This window comes from Carassius carassius, chromosome 37 (genome assembly GCF_963082965.1).
Source record: "Carassius carassius chromosome 37, fCarCar2.1, whole genome shotgun sequence".
Classification (NCBI taxonomy): domain Eukaryota; kingdom Metazoa; phylum Chordata; class Actinopteri; order Cypriniformes; family Cyprinidae; genus Carassius; species Carassius carassius.
In genome coordinates, this window is record NC_081791.1 from 10,152,537 (window position 1) to 10,175,280 (window position 22,744).

The window sequence follows — 22,744 nt, forward strand, 5'->3', positions numbered from 1 at the left end:
AACAGCTGATAAAAACATTACAAGAATCCACAAGGAATACACATGACTTAAATCCATCAGATAATGTTGTGTAATGTGAAAAGCTGCATGTTTGTAAGAAACATAATTAATATTTATATAAAACATAATTTAAATCATATATATATATATATATATATATATATATATACCCGCATACATATTTGGAAAAAATCTATATACATGCAAGTGTGTGATATAAATGTACACAGTATAAACATATTATAAACAAACCTTTTATTTTGGATGCTATTAATCGTTTGACAGCACTAATAATTATGCTTCCTCTAGTGAAAAAGTCCGTCCCCTGTTGTCCTCACATAAATCACATAAACATATTACAGTATTTTGGACTGTTTGTTACTTTTAAATGGTGCTTGATCTCTGCATATTTCTCTCCTGATTCAGATAAGATGAAAAAACATTTTCACTGGAGAAAGTAATATTATTAAAAACATTTTAGTGCTGGACTGGTTTAATGTAAACATGACTCTTTTCTCTTCGCAAGTTGTTAACTGATGGACTGGAGTGGTGTGGATTACTTAAGAATTATTCAGATTTTTTTATCAGTTGTTTGGACTCTCATTCTGACGGCACCCATTCACTGCTAAATAATATTGAATTTCTCCAAATCTGTTCTGATGAACAAACAAACTCCTCCAAATCTCGGATGGCCTAATGGTGAATAAATGTTGAGCAAATTTTCATTTTTAGGTTGAACTACTCCTTTTTAAGGCATTCGGCATTATAAACTAATAATACTTTTGCAGAATTCAATCATTTAGGTGGAGTTTAATTTCTATGCTTAATATACTTAAACATTTTTCAAGTTTAAATTAACAGACGTTAAATTAACATAATTAGTTAAGTCAACAATAAAGTAATTTCTAAATTAATATTCACCTACATTAATAAATGCTCAATGATATATATATATATATATATATTATTATTAGTTTATTATAGCTTTAATGCTTTAACTAGTGTTAACAAATTTGAATGATAAATTGTTACCCTTTATTTTTGTATCCTATAAAATCCTCATCTGGGATCTGTGTTTTGGTGTCACACACGGATCTTCTGAACTACTTAATTCCTTGTTTTCAGCTGTCATGAGTTGCAGCTGGTTGTTTTGTGTCTTATATTTAGTAGCCTTGAGCTTCACAAACCATCAACCTTCATTTGAGCACCTCTAGCACACATTATTTAGAGCGGACATGGGAAAGAATTAAGCGAGGCTGTCTACTGTTTACATTCAGCTGCCTTGGACTGATTTGCCTTTTTGGTGAAAAATGCTGTATGAATTATTAAAGGGAATTTCCTCTTTTTGTGTAAATGATGAATGAAATTGTCAGATACTGCTACAACAGTGTTTCAGTGCTGTGAATTACAATTTTAACCTTTGTTTGGTTACTGAGCTCAGAGTGCTTTTACTTAAACTTCAGGTCACCACAGTTTATTCAAGCAGTGCAAATAACACTAAACCTTGCATTTTTTAGAACTTTTTTTCTTCATATAATATGATTGATGCCTTTATATATCAGACAGAGTCTTTTTATTGAATTAATATGCTCAAAAATTAAACTTTTAATATCTGAGCCCATTCCCTTTTTTTTTGTAATCTTACAAATGTTGTCCCTTGCACACAAATTTGGATACTTTTGTATAATGGTTAAACAAGTTACAGTTTTCCCCTTTGTTACTTACTAAATTTTAACTTGAATATATTTATGTATTTATTTATTGTTTTTTGGGTGTAGTTGAATCAATAAAGTAATGTACTCTTCACAAAACAAGTTTTCACACATTTGGTCATTTTAAAGGTGCATTTTGGCAAACTAAAGAGCCTTCGCAGTAGCTAAATGCTTTCAGGTTTTTATTCAAATTTTGTATTTCAAATAATTTTATGCACTGAAATTGTTCCAGTTGAATTTACAGTAGGTCAATTAACTATTTGCATCACACTCAGATGTATTGAATTTGCATTGCTCTCTGTTGTTGGAAAATAATAATTTGTGTTTTTTTTCCCTCTCCTCAGTAAGTTTCAGGTTCCACAGTAAGTTTGGGTGAGAGAGTAGGCTGAGAATTTTAGTATTTATTTATTTTAGTAAATTGTAATTTTGTTCTGTCTGTCTTTTGGAATCATATTTAACCCATGTTTAAAGACAGTCTTAGCCTCCAGGGCACAATTGCATGAACTGCTTAGACTAGTTAGTCACTACATTTTTTTCTTTAAGACTGGTCATAACTTGTTCAAGTCAGTTACATAAAAAACAGGTCTAATTTGAATCCAAAAAGTAAGACTGATTACCTCTTGGCTAATTACTATTTGGTGAGAATAGTTTTTAAGTCATAGGTGACTTTATGCATCTGGCCCCATTTCTTAAATCTTAAACCTATGGTCTTTTAACTTTGTTGTATTTTGTAAAATTATTAATTACAAAATTCAGTTTTTAGGGCCCCTTACATAATTTGCAATGCCTTTTGAATAATGTCCGCAATATCATTCCATACTTACACATGCTGTTCTCTAAAAGCACCGACTGTGGTTTTTCTTAAAGCACTACACAGCACTGACAACACAAACACTTCCTACTCGTTTTAAAACACCTGTCATCTGCCATCTAGTGGTCACACAAACCTTACAGCATTCCACTAAATGCACATTAATGTGTCAATCTGTTCCAAAGCGATGCATGCAGTCTATTCTATACAAAGGACTCTATTCACATGAAATCAAATGGCAATATAGCACTGCTAACATGCTGGACAGCTGCATAAAGTATTTCTATGGGACGCATGCGCAGAGGAAATGTCAAAAATCCTTCGGGGATAATTGTCCAATGTGTTAGAGATTAGTTTCAGATCAGCTCACACACTGCCATAAAAGGCTTACAAGTTTGGTGTGATTGTGTTGTTCATAATCAAAAAACTAAACTATTATGTGGCAAATAAATAAAGTATCTTACTTTATTCCTAACTTACATTGTAAGAGTATGATTTAAAAGAAGATACAACGTCAGTCTTTCTATTTCAAATGTTCATGCATGACTGAAAAGCGTTTTTACAACATTTTCCCCCCAATGTATTATAAAAAATTTTTTTAAACTTTTTGCAAACATATTTGGCATATATTGCGGCATTTACAGAGCAAGTGATTAAGTAGGCTACCCATGAAGTAAAAATGGCACTGTTCTGAGTATTTCTTAGTTGCATGTTCCAGCAAGCAACCACCACCACCGAGATACTAACATATATAAAGCAAACATACACTATACTTCGATCTTTTAATACACTTTTTAGGTGCCCCGGGCCCACATGATTTATTGTTTGCCAGAACAGATCGTCCCGCCCCCAACTCACTTTATTGGTTGAGAGCGGGCTTCAAGTGTTCTGATTGGCTGACAGGCGCGGCCCGCAGTCAATACTTTCTAATCTGAGAAAAGTATAATTACTTTGGATATCTTTTTGGGTAATATTTGACCAACCGTAGGGCGTGTATCCATACTATTTAAAACATCATTTTAAAAACGCAAACTAAAGCATGTGTATTAATTGTTCCCTTCTTCCAGCCCTAACTTGGACGGGTTTTGTTTGTGTTTTTTCCTCTGCGCGCAGGGATCTCGAGCTCTCCTGACTCGCGGACTCTTCCAGCAGCAGCAGCAGCTCATTGTGTGACCGAGCGCAGCTCGAGAGGATGACGGCTCGAGGCTGGTGTCTGGTGAGTGTGCTTGTGTTGTGTCTGTCTGGATGCTGGAGCACAACAGACGCGGCTTCAGGACCAAACTGCACAGGTGAGGACATCCATGACTCCTGTAATTACATTCAGTTACATTTCCTAGTAATCAGACTACAGTTACTGTTGTGTATATAGAGATTACACGATTACATATTCACAGTAACAGTTTATTCATAATTTATTGAGCTCTTATCTTTCTATCTCTCATCATTCTAACTCATCTTTATTTATAAGCCTACTGCTTATAAAGTCTTCCAGTCTTGTGGACATTCACACTGAGATCAGTCGTCAGTCACGTGGTTCACAGCGTTCAACCACTGGATTTACAAAAATAACTTCAGGTTTAAGAAGTGTTGCATTGCATCAACTACTGATGAACACAGTCATTTTTATTTGAATTATGACTAACTTGATTAATTTTACCATTGTAATTTCACCGACTTTTTCCCCCATCTGATCCTTTCACCTTATGTATTTACTTGAAGCACCCCTGAGATTTTAAAACAAGTATTTTAATAAAGTATCACATTTGCATGTTCATGTTTTGCTTTTTTCAGTAAGTTTTATTTTATAACAACCGATAGAGTACGCTATATTTTATGACTCTTTGTATTTTTATATTCATACAGTATGTTTTGAATTTGTGTGTTGTTTTGAATCGAAATGCTTCAGATGAAATACTTAGTCATGAGGATAACAGTTATTTCGAATAAATATGTTTGGGTTGGTTACAACAGTAAAGTAATGGGAAAACAGTTAACTTATGTCCATGTTTTCTCTTAGCATCACTATTCACTACTACAACACAAAGAGTAACACTGAGGGAAAAATTGGTGGTCAACTATATTCACTTAAATAGTTTTAAATTGCTAGCGAATTTCACAAATAATTACAAAGAAAACACACTGAATTAAAAGTCACATTTTCAAGTAGAAAGACTAAAATAATATGTTCTTGTGAAACATACTGCACTACAGTTTTATTTACAACTTCTTAAAACCATTCTTGGCAGTGTAGGTTGTTACAGCAAGTTGTATTTGAAACTGACTCCGTTTAGGCATGAATCTGACTTTAATTTGAAGTAGATACATACAGTATGTGAATACCACTAGAGTTTGAGACACATACTGAAACCCACTGACTAACAGATGCTGTAATGCTGCTCCTTCTGTAGAGGAGGGTCACTGTCCGGCAAAGCTGACGGTCGTGCCGTCCAGTCGAGGATGTGTTTCTGATAAAGACTGCTCTGGAGGACACAAATGCTGTGTTTTTGACTGCGGGGCTGTGTGTGTGCCGCCTGCTTTCAGTAAGGAACACACCAAATAACACTACATTTCATTTAATAGAAATACTGAAACAGTATTTTTGTCCATTGATCTTTATTTTAGTCACAACTTCTAAAATAACTTTATCCAGTAATGCACTCAGCATGCAGTGCTATGGTGTCTCTGTCATGTGTCTGTATTACAGCAAAGCCGGGAGTGTGTCCACGCAGGAAATTTGGAGCAGGGATGTGTGCTGAGTTCTGTGTCAATGACAGTGACTGTCCAAACAGTGAGAAATGCTGCAGCAATGGATGTGGACATGAATGCACGGCTCCATATACAGGTGTGAATATATTATATTATATGCTTGGGCAGTGTACTATAATACTTATAGTACAATTCCCTCTGTAAGTAAAATGATGTTGCTTTGAGTGTTTGGTGCAGTGTATCTGAGGCTGAACACTGTTTGTCTGTCCATGCAGTGAAGCCGGGTCGATGTGCTCTCCCGAAGGGGACTCCAATGTGTGCAGAATACTGTTATCATGATGGCCAGTGTCCTGCTGAACAGAAGTGTTGCCCAACCACCTGCGGTCATGCATGCAGTGAACCGTGCTGATTTAACCTTAGAAAGAAAGAGTCAATGGAAGATTGATTTAGCATAATCATGAGTTGAGTATTTTGAAATTTTTTAATGCTTTTTTAATGCTTTATTCATAGATGTTGTTTCCCCCGTTTATAACCAGCTAATAAACCTCATAGTTTCAGTAAACCTTCTATCAGTGGTTGAGTTTTTTGGCCACAAAATAAAATTGCTTCATTGAAGTGTTGGTATTTTTAGTATACCAGTGTTCGTTTGGTTGTTCTTTTCTCACGTAACAGCTCATTGGCATCAGTGCTTAGGAATGTACAAGTTCCCCTCCCCGAGACCCAAACGCGTGCAAAACATCTTATATTGAAAGAGACCTCTGTTTCCATCCTCTCCAGGAGCTTGGCAGCAAAAGGGTCAAAGCATTTGTCAGCAAAATCATGACAGTGATGGAAGAGCCTTGAACTAAAGTACTAAGTTTCCAGAAATGAAAGTCAAAGAGTAACACTGCACTTTTGGCAATTTAATCACATAAAAGAGGGAATTAAGTGCAAAAATTATGAAAATGTGAGCTGAATCGAGGTTAGTGTGCATCAGTGTCCTGGAATGTGAAAAGACTGTGTATTCTGTCTGGAGGGAGGGCAAAGTTTGAAGTTTTTGTCTAAGATATGCAACATTTGATTATTCAATGTTTTTTAAATATACACTACGATTAAAAAAAATACTTTTAATCAGCAAGGACACGTTAATTTGATCAAAAGATCATGCGACACTGAAGAATTGAAAAAAGGCTGATGAAGATTCAGCTTTGCATCAGAAATAAATGACATTTTTATTTGATATTACAAAAGAAAAGTTATTGTAAATTGTAATAACATTTCACAATATTACTCTTTTTACTGTTTTTTTAAAAAAATAAAATAAAAGCAGCCTCGGTGAGAGTAAGATATTAATAATATATACATATATGAGGTTATTAAATCAAAAATACTTGAAACCTTTAGAATTATTTAGAAAATCCAGATCACTGGCTCCTTTTCTGTCCACTCCAAATCCCACTAGTCCAAAATCATTTTCACAACTACCGTATTTTTCGGACTCTAAGTCGCATCAGTCCAAAAATACATCATGACGAGGAAAAAAACGTATATAAGTCGCACTGGACTGTAAGTCGCATTTATTTAGAATCTCGCGGCTGGAGACGGTAATGTTTTCTCTTGGTTCATTTCTCTCGGTTCATGTTAAATTAATTTTGATAAATAAGTCGCACCTGACTATAAGTCGCAGAACCAGCCAAACTATGAAAAAAAGTGCGACTTATAGTCTGGAAAATACGGTATACGTTAAACATCAAATCTCTTCTGACTGGCTGGGATTGTATCACGTTGCACAGCAGTTTCTCATTCATTGTGGACATTCAGATTGCTTGTGTCTGGAAATTTGTTTTGTATTGTGCCTAATTAGGACACGTTGTAGCCGACTTGAGTCAGCAGTGTTGGGCAAAAATAGGTAAGATGATAATGAGGTGATTTGATCAGTGATACTTTTTAGTTTAACAACCAGCAAGTTAATGGGAATCTGTACATCTACATTTAAATGCATTTATATATTATAAAATTCAAAGTCAGATAACGGAGCCAATGCCGAGGCTCTTTCACACACAGTAATTCAGACAGAATGGCACAGCTGAATGGGATGCTAAATAGTTTCATAAACCCTCCAAAAAAAGAAAAGAAAAAGATGACATTCTTCTACAAAATCCCCTGAGGCACGGACAAAAAAAATGTTGCACTGAAGATTCAAACTCTTCTTAACACGTAATGGATTTCTAGTAAGTTTATTATGACAAAGTAAACCAGTTAAGATCTTCTAAATATGAATTCTGTAAAAACACCCAATCTGGAGGTCATTATGTGGTCAGCCCACAGGCAGAAGCAAAGAATAAAGCAACACACACACACACACACACACACACAACTTCCAATGCTTCAAAGCAGCACATATTTAAATCTCAGTGCATTACAGAACATGGAAAATATTTGCCACATTCTTAGACATCCATTTTCAGTAGTTGGATTGTAGTGTCTGTGTTTCTATGAGGCCTAGTCACGCTCTCAAAAGAGTGGAGTAAACTGAGACGACTTAACATCGTTCTTCTACATATATTTCTCCCAGATGCCCGAACCATGCAGTTCCTTTGAGAAATGTTCATGTGACAGCAAGCTATCATTTTCCAAAACAACATTGCATTCATAAAACGAAATGAAAAACTCAAGAAACAAAACTAAGCATAATAAGGAGGCTAATCCATCTCAGCAGCTCATTTGTTCAACTGAAGTTCAGAACAGTCACTTGGCATTGAGTCTTTCCAGGGCTTTAAGCATCTTAAAACTCCAGCAGCTGCTGTTTAAGCATCATGATGCTCGCTGCTGCCTAACATGGTCATTTCAGCCGCCAGACCTGCTCTCACAGTTTAGGCCAGCACTGGCACTCCTCTTATGCGACGGATGAGGTTGGCCAATCGTTTCGCCAGTGGTAGGCTCGGTTCATCCACCTGGAAGCTGCGGGTCAGCAAGTTGTAGAAGGAGCCGTAGCCCACCGCGACCACCGTGAACGTGAGGCAGATGACGTTGTAGGGCATGCTGAAGTCAGGCATGGGTAGATTTACCAGCAGTGGTTCGGTGTACACTCGCACAAAGTAGCTTGATTCTTCTTTGACTGGGACACTGGAAATTAAAGTCCAAACGTTACAAATAAGATACACTTTCTTACTGTTAAAGCAATAGTTCACACAAAAATGGAAATCTGCTGAAAATGTATTCACCCTCAGACCATTTAAGATGTAGAGGAGTTTGCTTCTTCATCTGAACATATTTGGAGGAATGTAGCTTTATATCACTTGATCATCAGTTGATCCTCTGCAGTGAATGGGTGCCGTCAGAATTAGAGTCCAAACAGCTGATAAAAACATCACAATAATCCATGCCACTCCAGTCCATCAATTAACATCTCGTGAAGCAAAACGCTGCATGTTTGTAAGAAACAAATCCATCAAGATGTTTTTTAACCTCAAATTGCTGCTTTTGGTCAAAACACGAGTCCATAATCTATAATAACGCTAAAAAAAAAAATTCCTGTTGTCCTCTCACATCAAAATCCACCAACATATTTGTCTAGAACCGTTTTTGCTTGTAAATGGTGCATGATCTGTGCAATTTTCTCTTCTTATTCATACGAGACGACATCAGTGCAGAAAGCGGTAAAACGCCTTAATGTGGGATTAGTTTCTAACAAACGTGCAGATTTTCATTTCATAATACATTCACTGTTCGACTGGAGAGGTTTGGATTACTTGTAGATTATTGTGATGCTTTCATCAGGTGTTTGAAATCTCAGTCTGACGGCACCCAAACAATACAGAGCATCCACTGGTGTATGTAATGAAAAATTCCTGATGAAGAAACAAACACATCTACATTTTGAATATATCTTGTATTTTCAGCTTTTCAGGGGATGGGGGCAAGGCCAATTCATACTTACAAACTGCTAAACAACGGTTGGTCTTGTGTGAAGTTGGTGTTCATTGCAACCATACTTGGCACAAGGGCGCTGACCACAGATGAACTGCAATAATATATTTATAATACATCAATCAGATATAGGGAGTTGCACACCAGATTAGAATCTGTACAACAATTATATTTAGTCTAGGATTGCAAAAAAAACAAAAAAAAAATAGACAAAATCTGATCTTGCAAAAGTAGCTAGACAGCTAATATCTTTCAAAATACTTGATAAGCAAGCATCTTACCCAACGTAGAAGCCGTGGTTGGGATCAGGTGTGTACTCAGTCCATTTGAGCAGGGCCCTTTCAAAATTCTGTCATGTTTTCAACAAAAATATCAAGCACCACATAACCATAATCCACATTTTAATAGATTATTTTTTTACTGTATTTTATTTACTGTATTTCTGATTTATTAAATGCAACCTTGGTGAGCATAAGACTCATGAATAGATTTCTTTTTCAAAAAATACAAACCATTGAAAGGTAATGTACAGTAATATTCTAATAATGTCAGTAATAAGCAAATAATACTGTCATTACATCACACCACTGACAGATACAGATCAGTGCATCAAACCAAGCATTTTAAAGAACTAATATTATTTTTTTCCCAAACACATAAACAAATGAATGAATGCATGAATGAATCTTAAAGGTGCCATGTGCAAAAATTGAGGTAAAAATATACAAAAAATGACCTACACACATCAAAAGTATGAGAAGAAATAAGGGCGATGATGTCATTACAAAAATGTCAAGTTATAGTGCTGCAGAGATATCAACCTTAATTAGCAGTAGCATTACTAGCCCCGGCCCGACAGGTGTCGTAATACCAGTTTCGGCCATGGGAGGCGGTATGCGGGCAACATAACCACCAGCCAACCTGCAATACACGAATAACTCGCACGGCTTGTGGGCGTATTCTAACCTGATGTCAATCGTGTGGAAAGTACAGCCCACTACTTCAGTTCAGGGAAGAGAGCGGAAGGATAACTTAAGCACTTGGCAAAAGACCACCACCCGCTACAGGGAAACAATCGCGCTCGGAATCACAAATCAAATCCGATAAGAAAAGGAGCCGAACCAGAGTAAACATCGGCACTGCTTTCAATCGCTGGAGACAACTGATGGACCTGAAAGAAATGAGGTTCGACACCGAACTTGCAACATTTCTTTTGGATTGGTAAGTTAGATGCTGTTAGTATTTCGCTAGAAGTTTGTTTTATATGTTTGTGTATTTTTTTTTCGGGAAGTTATAACATAGAAATGTATCGAAGGCTGTTCTATAAACGTGCTAATTTTAGCGATGGCTAACCGTAGCTGCTTTGATAATTAGCTAGCTATAACTTACCCATTTTTTTTATATCATAAGTAACCTGCTCTGTCTAGTCTGTTGGTCTCCGTGTCCTCTTTGCTTCGTGGTTTTTCTGTACGTGAGAAAATTGATGTGTTGCATGAAAGCGTGTGAAAAGAGTCAATTGCGTGTGTCTCACGGTGAATGCTTGAGAGTTGGCAGCTCTGGTTACGTTGGTTGGCGCTAGCTTGGTCAACATCAGCTGTCTGATGTTGACAGAATGCTGTCTGTCAAATTAATTTAATTCAAATAATGTGTATATACAACTCAAAATGTAATATGAACAAAACGAATAGGAACATATTCACTGGTAAAGGTGAAGGGGAGTAGCTTGAAGATGTCATGTTTCAAAATCACTTGACATCACCCAACGTTCCTCTGGAGGCAAAACGTCCTCTTATAGCAGCGGTTCTCATTTCCAGTCCTCGCGCCCCACTGCTCTGCATATTTTGCACGTTTCTCTTTGTTAACACACCTGATTCAGATAATCAGCTTGTTAGAAATGAACTCCGTTCATGAACTGTGTTCTAATGTTCATTGCTCCCTACTCTCTGAGCAGGGGAAATCTGTTGAAGTTTACCTCACATCGAAACATTCATTCACTGATTTGTGCTGTGCAGCGTCTTTAAACATGGACAACTGTGACATCATATACCTCTGTAAATCAATACAATGTAAATTCACGTCTTGCACACTTCAATGCACTTTGATTGGAACATATAGCTACGTTCACTTCGAACTGGAATCATGGCTGAATATCCTGTGATGTCCACTTCGCAGGGCACTTATGTTCGAATAGAACAAATGTCTGAAGCGCGAAGAGAAACGTTCAAAATGTGCAGAGCAGGGGGGCGCGAGGACTGCAATTGAGAACCGCTGTCTTATAGGCTTCGGCTATGCTCTAGGGTTGTTGTGAAGGTAGGGGCGGAGCATAGAGACTGCCGTTTCTCGTTTGTTACTCTAGAGTAGACCAATTCACTTTATTGAGGCATACTGCCCCCATCTGGTATGGAATGTGGAGTATGACTTGATTTTTTTGCCAGATATGACAGATGGCACCTTTAAGATGCTGGTGAAAAATGAAAAGGCTAGAACGGCAGCATGGACATTTGAACATAGGAATTATTTAGTCATTTTAAGTTAATTGACATTATAGTAAATATAACATTTTTCATGATTCAAGTACTGGAAGTCAAAAGAGACCTTATAACTGAAGAATTGCCCTAAAACAAGTGATAAATATATAGAAAGCACACAAAGTTGGAGTATATTATATTTTTGGCACAGATACTACTGTGGTTATGCGTCTACTCACTGGGCTTGTTATCACGGGACTTGCTGGTGACTGTCAGGGTGTGAATGTACAGCTGCAGGTACCAGGGCACTGAATCCATCAGCAGCACAAGAAAAGCTCGATATGGGTGATGACGGTGTGGATTTCCCCAGTGTGCAGCCAAAAACCAGCCACGTAGCGCTCCGCATGCAGCAGAGGACGCAGAATTTCGCCTGAAGCACAAGGAGAAAGAACCACAGAATATAGTTGACATGATCTATTAACACAGATTAGAATGTCCCAAAGGACAGATTCTCACTGTGTAACAATAACATAAATAGTTCAGCGATACAAACACCTATGAAATGCATTCATACCACTTTCTCCTTTCCAGCGCAGAAGGAGACTGAGTGAACGTAAGTGGCCAAATGTCTCAGCTCTGCTCAGGTCAAACATGGAGTATGTCCTGCGATCCCCCAGCACCACAGCTTGGCTGAGGAGAGGACTCCCAGGACTCAACTCAAACAGCTCCCCCTGGTGGACAAACAGCACAACACTCACACTGACTGAAAACAGCCGTCGGCTACAGTGGAAAACTATAAAACACAGTTTAGGAGTTAAAATACTTCTCAGCCATTTCTATTTACCATGTAGAGAAACATTAATGCATCAAAAAGAAAGTATATTGCTGTTTAAGTTTCACCTCAGGGTTGTCTGTGATGTCCACGTAGACTTTACTAGAGGTAGCAAGAGGACAAGCCTCTGTCAGAGTTCAAGAAAACATCTTGAACAAAGACCATTCTGTGAAAAGATGAAGGCAGTTATTAATACACAGATGGACTGAGCGTAGTATTGTTTCAAGTTTCTGTCACACTGAATTGCAACATTTCCCCATTGTTTTTTCAATGTCTTTAGAAATGTTTAGGTTTCTTATAGTGTGCAACGTTTCGAAAGCATCACAGTTTTTCCACGCTTGAGGTAAATCAACCTACGAATGGCTATTTGGCACACTGAAATAAGAAAGGAGAAAGTCTTCTGACATCAAACGTTCATTTATTACTCACCCTTTTTGCCTTGGCCTGAAGTGTAGAGATCAAACACAACATTTAGAGTTTGTCTCAGCTCCCACGCTTTACTTGTGCATCGTTCATCCTAAAAGAGAAAATCTGGAGGGTCTTCAGAAAGCAAGGAATTTTCCAGACAATGTACAACCTAAGCCAAAATATAATTTCTGATTTTTTTCCAAATCAATTGTTTTTGTTAAGTAAGGCCTACCTGACAGACGGGTCTGATGTGAACCGCCTGGGAATGGAAACTGCTGTGAAACAGCTTCTCTGACTTCAGGAGAACTGCTTCAGGAGACTTGCCTGGAGAAAAGAAGAAGCAAATGCATGAATTAATGGCTTCTTTAGAATAACCAGTTATTAAAATCACAAGCAATGATCTTGGACCTTAGAACCACAAGGGAGAAGCTTGTTCCAGGGTGTGAGATTCTCCGTACAGACGATTTCACGTGGTAATGTTGCATAACGTAAAAAACGGTGATCTGTAGCTGTGTGGAGAGAGAGAGAAAGAGAGAGAAAAATGACACATGCATGGCAGAATCGTTTACATTAAGATCATTAACATGCATTTTTCAAAGTGAATCACTGCAGGTTGGCAAGAATGAATGAGCTTCAGTTGCTTCATCACTGTCAGATTGAATGCTGCTTTATAATTCACAGAAAGGGCCGCACCATTGCGCAGACCCAGAGGTTTAAAAGAAGCACTGGGCTGTACGGTGTTGGTCAGGTCCATGAAGTTCAGAGATGCACAGAAGATCCCAGAGAGGACGTTGGTAAGTTCCTTCCAGTTTCCATCCACACTGAGAATTGTGAAACTGTTAGCTCATCATGGATTTATATTTTTGCAGAATAACACAAGTGCACTTTTAAATCAGGGATTTTTCAGTTAATTAAAGGACATATAGGTGCTCACTCGCTCACGGTGTCGTGGAACCACACCCACAACTCTGCTCCAGGGGGAGAGGGGATGAAGGGCTGCCCCCACTGCATGATGTGCAGCTCTCACACCGAGAACTTGGACAGCACTTGGCCGAGGGATTTGGGGAACAGCCGGTAATGAGAAACTGTAGGCAAAAAAGACTAATCTTGAAAACAAATGTTAGGTAAACTCTGTAAACATTGCTTGGCAAGGATCAGCTCTTCAAGCAAACTTTCACTTCTTTCACTTCCAACAAAGCATAATCACCCGAATAGAGTACAGACTGAAATCTATTCATTTTATTAATATTTTTAAACAGTATACCAGTCTTAATTTTATAAACAAGGTCTATTTTAAATATTATACCATATTTAATTTTATTAACTAACTATGAACTATTCATTTTTCAAACACTAAACGTAATAATCATTTTATTCAGAATTTAAATACTGTACCATATTTTATTCAAGTCCATTCATTTTATTCATAAATACTACACCATAATTATTTGAATTAAATCTATTAATTATATTCATATTTGAAATACTACACCATATTAAATTGCAATAATTATGCCTATTTGTTTCATTCATGTTTTAAATGCGATACCATATTTCATTTTATTATTTAAATCTATGTATCCCCATGATTATGAAGTGTGCAAAGTTGTGGGCTACTCTGAATTTTAACATTGGAACTTATTTCAAACACCTCCAACTGTGATATTTCATAATTCTGAGGAAGTTTACAAGTGTTATTATTTAATGGTGTAAGAAAGAAATGAGTAAAGGAGTCCATTTGACGGATTATGTGTGTGATGGGACGCTTCAGCTCATCCTTCTTCTGTCCCTCTGTAGGAGGTCAGTGTCCCACAGTGAGCGGAACTGGAAGCTGGCATAAATGTCTCCGGAGTGCAGGGGCCGGATGACCGGCTCCTCCTGAAACTGATCTTTCGCTGGTGCTGGTGTTAAAGTCTCGCTGTGTTTGGTGCCTTCGCTTCTGTCCACCTCCACATCCGTCGAAAGCTACTGCCTTTCATTCAGATCCTCTGCGGCGATACTGCCGTCGCGTGGCGTTTCTGAAACGCTGTGTTTTTCTTTTGTATTCTCGTTTGCTTTTTCAAGCGTGTCACAACTACTGGGGCATGCTAAACTAGAGAAAATCAAAATGAATAGTAGAGACAAACCGCACCTGTGCGCTGCATAGACAGTAAAAGATGCCATTTTTGCCATAGACATCAAATAGGTCTATGGTTTTTGCTACAGCTTCCCTCGCTGCACACACTTCCTGGATGACGTTGACAGCATTGACCAATCAGAGAAGGCGAAATATGACCAACGGGAGACGAGAATCTGATAAAAAAAAGACAGCGTAGGTCAATAAAAGAAAAAAAAATGTATTTTTGTTAGATAACAAATTCTAGATTAACTTTATTTAGAATAAGTTCATATAAGCGAACTAATCGTACTGATTAATGGTAGCCTATTATTACAAGGGTTCGGATATTATGAATAATAATTTATTTAATAATAGGCTAATATATATATATATATATATATATATATATATATATATATATATATATATATATAGAGAGAGAGAGAGAGAGAGAGAGAGAGAGAGAGAGATTTTTTTTTCTTCAGATTTTCATTCAAAATCCACCTGCCTTTAAAGTGCTTGAACCCTGAAAGAAGCTACAAAATTGCCCGCTAAATTTATTTAATTCGTAAATATATCTGGTGTAAACGGGTCTTACGACAAGTGAATCTCTTATATCATTAACTGCACGAGTCGAGTGAAATAGCCTAATTTACTTTCATGTAGGCTATTTTTATCAATTAGAATTATTCTGTAGGCCTACTCTTTTCCTCAAACGAACCAATTTCTAAGTTAATTCAGTTCGTTCCCAAATGACATGTTAGAGTTCACTCAATACAACAAAACCCGATTGGATCCGAATCTCGAAATGTGAGATTCGATTCGATGTGGGATTCGAAACATGAAATATCACGGTGACAATCGAAACCTATGTTCTCATGCTATAATACGTCTTTAAGTCTCTTGTTTTGAGGCGCTTTGACGCTTTGGTTTCACCTTTTAAAAGATTCCTTTCAAAGACACCGATTCGTTCCGAACGGAACACGGCTACTGTAAAAAGCCCAAATGAATGAATTAATCTCAGAAGGCACTGTAAACACGTCACTCGCTAGCATCCCGTGATTCAGAGCTCGTCAGTGGGTGAAGTGGATAAAGGTGGCATCTGCGCGCACGCGTACACACACAAATACCCCAGCCCTCATGACAGACACACTCGGTCTCGCTCCCTCATGCACACACACACATACACACATACACAATCACTGTAAAGGGTTTTAATTCAGCATGCCTGCTGCTGGATGCTCTTAGACCGAGACGCATCCGCCTCATCGTCTGGTTTGACTGCCTCTGAAAGGGATTTCAATATTTTATTCACAGCTCTCCTCATGGCTTCATCGGACGGAGTAGACAAATGTCTCCTGCACAGAGGCAGATCTCAGAGTGACCCGAACATCCTCAGCGAGTCTGGCATTGATCTCTCGCACAGCGCAGGTAAGACGATGCATTTATTGTCTGGAGATGTCATTAGAATACGCGCTTTTCATTTCCACGCGCGATGGAGGTGAAAGTGGCTCATAATCTGCCTTAATAGCATCACTTTCATTTCAGTTCTGTCACTGCTGTGCACTGCACGATTGAGATCAATCAAATTACACCGCATTTGATGCTCTGTCTCTATCCATATGAAATGCATCTGGCTACCATAGTAATATTTCCCTATGGATCTGCATTATGGTAGCTATAACAGAAAACCGTATAGCAGACAGTCTAGAGATTATGTGCCAACTGTGGTTTATGCTACCGTTCAATATGAGCAGACAAAAAGATTTAGATCCTATTTTTTTCACTGAGGGAGGGTCCTCGTTGTCTTTTGTCTCGTGTGCACATCCTTCCTTGTGCATCTCTGTGATCGTTTAATACAGGTTTGCTGTCGAGGACCTGGTGAAATGAGATGCATTTTTTGCTGCTTTGGCAACATTGGCTGGTGTGTCTGAAAGCTTCGTTCCGCACTGAGACTGCGCATGCACTGCTCAGAGCGGGTCAGTAGTGTCTCCTGGAGAAACTGATGTAGTGAGGCTTCTGGAGATTGTACAGGCGGCAGCTTTCCTCGATGATGGACAGGAGCCGTGTCTCGTGGAGTCTGTGATTTGGGATGTTCGCTGTGGTCTGAAAGTGTTTGTGTTTATTGTCATTAGAGAATGGACGAATCTCATGGAAGCTAGTCTGTCAAGAATGTGCGGGTCATATTACACCCCAAATTCAGAGGAAAGAAACACAAGATGTGCTATAATAAGACACCAGAAAGAGATAGAAAAATAAGCCTAATTTTATTATTGCCACTTTTTTTTTTCTTTTGGCATTGTGACTTTATTTCCAAAACAGTTAAGCACATCAGTTCTCAGTACTGTGAAAAAATAGGTTGAAATAATGATATATCATTTAGCTATGTACGCATCAGTAATTGTTGTGTTGCTTGAATCATGCTGAACATTTAATATATTATTGAATATATTGATCTATATATTATTTACATTTTGAATTTAATGTTTGAAATCTATTTAAGTTTTACTGTAAATCAAAATAAAGAAAACAGTAATTTTAAAAAGTCCTACGTGTTACATTTAATGAGAATTTTTGGGTGAAATGAGCTTAATTGTCAAGATAACACATTATTAATTATTTCTTTATTACTGTGTGTGTGTATATATATATATATATAATTCTGTATATAATAAAATTAATGTATACATTTATTAATAATTACTTTATTATTACTGTGTGTGTATGTGTAAGAATATATTATATACACACACACAGACACATAAATACACTATATATATTATATATATCTTTACACAATATTGCAACACATTTGGAAATTTCACTTTGAAATTGTCTTGATATATCGTGTGTACACACACACACACACACACACACACACACACACACACACACACAATAAGAATATATTGTGACAGTGACAAGGTAAAATGTCCAAATGTGTTGCAATATTTTGGGGCAAATTATGTGGTTAATTGTTATTAAAAATTGTAAATATTTATTATAATAGTCCTTAAATTTTATATAAATTTTGAATTTATTGTGAAATATAACCTAAACCATGCTTTAATGAGAATTATCCTCTGCCACCAGGAGCACTTTGCTATGAACGTGAGTGAGGTCCAGTGTGTATGTGGAGTGGAAATGATGCACAATGACCAAGCAATCTGTCATGGGAAAGAATAAGAGAAAATACCAGTTGATCTTTTTCAATCTTTTGTGATAAAGATGACTTCTTTGAATCCCCCACTGTTTCACCTTTAGCTTTATTGGTATATTCTGTAGGGACCACTATTTTATCACGGCTGTGCTAGCAATCAATGAGGCCAAGAGTCATGTTAACCTTTTCTCTTTTTAGTGTTACAAAATCAGATGTAACATGACATCCGCAGGTACTTTCATTCCACTCTGACAGTGTGGGAGCAGCACCATTTTACAAGAGACTGTTCACTGTTGAGTGCAGGTATTTTTAGGCCTTTAAATTCAGAGGATTTACATTTCTAGATTCATCTTGGGCAGATGCTCAACAGAAAAAGAGCTGATTTGAGTGGCACTGCTCATAGCTCTCAGAGGTGCGTTAACCTTAAACTCTGCCCCCCAAAAAATAATGCTTCAAAGGTTGAACTGAAAGACAGAGTCAGAAAAGATTCATTAAAAGAGTCTTAAATTTAGATTCTGTGATGCACCCCATGCCCTGCTCACTTCACACCTCTTTACACATTAAAAGTGTCTTCACAGTTTGGTGAACCTCGTGCCCCAGAAAAATGAGATGAAAATTAAGCTTTTTATACTTTGTAAATAAGATAAAGTGAACATTTTGGGGAATTCAAGACACTTTATAAAGAGACTGATTTAAGGACTTTAACTATATATGCATCTTAACTTCTCAAAACTCTGTTTCAGTTTTTGTTTATGTCCTGTGCACAAGCCAGTACGTACGTTCTAAATATTGAATTAGGAAAATCATCCTTAATAATTATGCTCACCTTAAAAATCTCTGCTATATGTACTCATGTTTGAAGGTTTCTTGTGAATAGCACATACAGTAAGGGGTTGGTGCAAAGGCCGGTGTTCTGAGGTGGGCTATGACTCATCAGCTTCCCTCCTGCTGGCTGCTGCGAGCGCTGATGAAAAGGTCTAGTCCAGAGAGCCCTTGATATTTCTTTCCATGCATCTTTCACTTCTGTGGTTCATTGGATTCATGTAAAACCGTATTGTTTCAGACTGACTGTGACTGTGTTCTTAAGAAGATGGGGGAATTCTCCTGTGCTTGGTTTTGCAGTGGTTTGAAAGGCAGTGTCAGAGTCTCACTAAAACTACTTTTTTATTTGTGCTGCTGTCATTGTTGGTACGAGCAGTTGTCTTTCAAGAGTAAGAGCCCTCAGTATGAAGTTCTGGTGAATATTGGATGGAACGTAGAACAAGCTCAGAGTTTAGCCTAGCTGACAGATCTTGATCATGACTGCTTGTATGTATTTTACTTATCTGGTATCCACACAACACACGATTGATGTTAGTTAGTGTGATTTTATATCTTGTCAGTGCACTATTTCTTGATAGGCAGCATCATGCTGTAGATCCGCGGTGGTCGTGATACAGAACTTGATTTTACCAAGTGAGACATGTTCCTGGGACAACATCTTTGTTGTCCCTGGAACAACATTGTGATTAACCAATCAGATTTGAAGAACCCGTTTATAGATTTTGTGAAGTTTACGCTTAAAATCACTGTTTGGTGCTTGTACATCAGAGTCATTCATCTATCATTTCCTCTGATTTTAGGGATTACTCGTGGTTAAGGTTAGGTTTAGGTGTAGGGATATGGTCAAGAATACATTTTTGGAGTAAAATGTTGTTCCAGGGTCAGCAAAATATGTTGACCTAGGAACACATCTAACTCAGCAAAATCAGGACGTGCGGCCGTGATTTTGCCAAGTTAGACATGTTCCTGGATCAACATCATTGTCCAAAAATATAAACTTTACCCAATCCCTGCGCCTAAACATAACCCTACCCATAATTTATTCCTAAAATCAGTGGGAAATGATAGCTGATTACCAAGAGTGTAGAAGCACCTAACCCTGATTTTAAGCCTAAAACAGATATTTCTTGAAAAGTTATATCTGAATTCTGATTGGTTGATTGGAGTGTTGTTCCAGGATCAACAAGGATGTTGATCCAGGAACATGTTGTACTTGGTGAAATCACGCTCACCATAGATCCACACAGAAATACATCTAATGTGATTATGAATTTTGAGAGGACAACCTTTGTTTTTCCTTTCCTCAAGTACATCTTTACAAATTTGCTAACAAACTTTTCCTGCAGGGTTTTACACGATGTTTTTCAAAATGAACGAATTGATTGCAGCTTGCAACAATATTTATAATAGCAACAAGGCAACAATATTTGTGATATTTTTGTCTCGTTTTGCAGTGAAAACCTATCAATCATCATGATGTTCTTATGCAGTTTGTGTTAGTGATGCTGAGTAGAGTTAACTGTAGATACAGAAAGTACAGTATCGTGTTAGACAATATCTTGCACACTTGCACTGAATCAGTATAGTATTTAATCAGTGACACTTTAAATATTTCTTTAATTTAAATTTATTCTTTAATATTTTTACCATTTAACATTTTATCATGGTCTCTTCTTAGAATTGCATGCAATGCAAAATTTAAAAAAAATATTCATTTTGTTTTGCAGTTTCTAATAATATTATAACTGATTGCATTAATTAAAATTGTTAAGGTGTATATCCGGTAAAATAATGTTGAAAAATATTGATAACATCAGGTATTATGAGGAAAAGAGGATTTATATATATATACAGTGAGATTACATATTATTAAATATTTAAAATATAAAATATGAATTTTTGTCATTGAATTGGCCTCATATCTTAACTTTTCTCTCCTTTTAAACACTAATTGATGGAGTGAAAGTCCCGTTGCTGTGAATGCAAGTTCGGTCTCTGAATTATGCATTTTGATTAGACAATTTGACCCCCCAGTTTAATGTTTTATTTTTTATTTTTTTGTATGTGGATGAATTGTAGAAATAAGACAAAAATGCAAGCTGTGGAGTTGACTGCAAAATCCAGGATGGACTTCACTGTACAAAGAATGAATGGTAGTGGTTGCCAGGGTGTTGCTAGGGTGTTCTGGATTGTGGTTTGCTGGAAACCAAAAAGCCAGCCACGTTATGATATTCTGCTCTGTTGGTTTGGGTGCCACCTTCAGTGCAAGTATGTGAAAAATAATATCACACCTTCCCACAACAAACCACGTAATGAGGTGTCAGTTGCTGAAATGTGTGAAGATCAGGACTTGATTCGGGTGTGTTCAAATCCCTAACCCTAAGTGGTTCTAACCATTGTGAAGATGCTAATACGTAATAACAACATTGTGGCTATATTTCTCACATGCATGCGTCAGTGGGTTCTAACTTTAAAAAATCCTTAGGTGTCATTCCAGCTTGGGATTGTCTTTCCTTAATGCAGACTAAGGTATATGCGCTGGATAGTGTACAAGAGGAGACAAAGACCTGACCTTGTCAAGCACAGTTCAGCGGCTCCCAGCTCTCCTCAGCCGTGAAAACTGAACACAACAACAGGCTCAGTGACCTCCCCAGAGATACAACACAGAGCAGATAACGCGTATGACAGGCTTTTCTTTTCAGTAGTGTATATATCTGAAGCAAAACGTTTCATATTTTTGAGGTTGTACGTGTGACAGCGAAAGAGAAAGGGAGGATTCAGAACTGAGTTTGTAGAAAAGAGTTTGATTAATGCAGCAAACAGAAATTAGCTTCACTGATTGACTCTCACGAGTATAAACTTTTTCCAGGATGATGGAAACATACCCCAGAGGATAATAACAACAAGAGTATAACGCTATAGTTAATCTACTATAAAATTAATACATATATAACAAAAAATAATAGCTCAGAATTCTTAACATTTATATTCCATTTAAGCATCTATTTCGTCTCAAATGTTCTTCTAAAACAATAGATGAATAAAAAAGGGAGGGAAAGACAATTATTGATGTAAGAATATTAAGATATAATAATGGATGGCATAGCTCAGATTAATTAGTCTCAAAATAATTTTCTGATGAGTTCTACAGTGTTTAAAAGTTTGGGATCATATTTGTTTTTCTTTCAGAAGCTAATACTTTTATTGAGCAAGAATGCATTGAATTGATCAAAAGTGACAGTAAATAGATCAGTAATGTTACAAAAGATTCCGGTTTCAAATAAACGTTGTTCTTTCAAACTTTTTATTTATTAAAGAATCCAGAAAAATTATGTTTTATAGTTTGCACAAAAATATCAAGCAGCTGACTGTTTGATAATAACATCGATAATAATAAGAAATGTTTCTGGAGCAGCAAATCAGCATATTATTATGATTTCTGTAAAATCACGTGACTCTGAAGACTGGAGGAATGATGCAGAAAATTCAGCTTTGCATCACAGAAATCAATTACATTTTACAAATTCAGATAGAAAACTAATGTTAAAGTGTAATGATATTTCATAGTATTGCTGTTTTTACTGTATTTTACTTCTTTCGTGCTCTATCCATCAAAATTCAATTCAATTCAAGTTTATTTGTATAGCGCTTTTTACAATACAAATCGTTACAAAGCAACTTTACAGAAAATTATGTTTCTACAATATTTAGTAGTGGCTAGTAGTTTGTGCACGTTTGACAGGATTTTAGAAAAAAAAAAAAAAAAAAATAATAATAATACAAGACGTAGTCAGCTAGACGATGAACTATCAATATTA

The 22,744-nt window shown here is 36.9% G+C and overlaps 2 protein-coding genes and 1 pseudogene across 4 annotated transcripts in view; 2 read left to right on the forward strand and 1 right to left on the reverse strand.

Moving 5' to 3' along the window:
• Positions 1-3,378: 3,378 nt before the first annotated feature.
• Positions 3,379-5,684, forward strand: wfdc2 (WAP four-disulfide core domain 2). Of its 2 annotated transcripts, XM_059527000.1 has the most exons (5): positions 3,379-3,490; positions 3,637-3,812; positions 4,932-5,063; positions 5,228-5,365; positions 5,505-5,684. In XM_059527000.1, exons 2-5 carry the CDS (start codon positions 3,716-3,718, stop codon positions 5,636-5,638), a joined length of 501 nt encoding a protein of 166 aa, XP_059382983.1. In that variant the 5' UTR covers positions 3,379-3,490; positions 3,637-3,715; the 3' UTR covers positions 5,639-5,684. The 2 variants fall into 2 exon arrangements, with proteins under 2 accessions (XP_059382983.1, XP_059382982.1); XM_059526999.1 differs by lacking the exon at positions 3,379-3,490 and having other exon boundaries at positions 3,527-3,812.
• Positions 5,685-6,918: 1,234 nt separating this feature from the next.
• On the reverse strand, positions 6,919-15,009 carry LOC132118663 (GPI transamidase component PIG-T-like; annotated as a pseudogene).
• Positions 15,010-15,922: 913 nt separating this feature from the next.
• LOC132117975 (phosphatase and actin regulator 3-like) overlaps positions 15,923-22,744 on the forward strand; it is a 41,028-nt gene continuing 34,206 nt past the window's right edge. Inside the window, exon 1 of one of the 2 annotated variants that reach the window (XM_059527403.1) lies at positions 15,923-16,375. In XM_059527403.1, coding sequence (XP_059383386.1) covers positions 16,183-16,375 — 193 coding nt within the window. In that variant the 5' untranslated portion in view covers positions 15,923-16,182. The remainder of the gene's footprint in view (positions 16,376-22,744) is intronic. The other variant, XM_059527402.1, reaches the window with a different exon arrangement.

Excerpts from the sequence above, each read along its gene's own strand:
- wfdc2 (XM_059527000.1), top strand. The coding sequence starts at position 3,716 with ATGACGGCTCGAGGCTGGTGTCTGGTGAGTGTGCTTGTGTTGTGTCTG. Across the intron at positions 3,813-4,931 it reads TTCAGGACCAAACTGCACAG|AGGAGGGTCACTGTCCGGCA; the intron begins GTGAGGACATCC and ends CTCCTTCTGTAG. Across the intron at positions 5,366-5,504 it reads ATGCACGGCTCCATATACAG|TGAAGCCGGGTCGATGTGCT; the intron begins GTGTGAATATAT and ends CTGTCCATGCAG.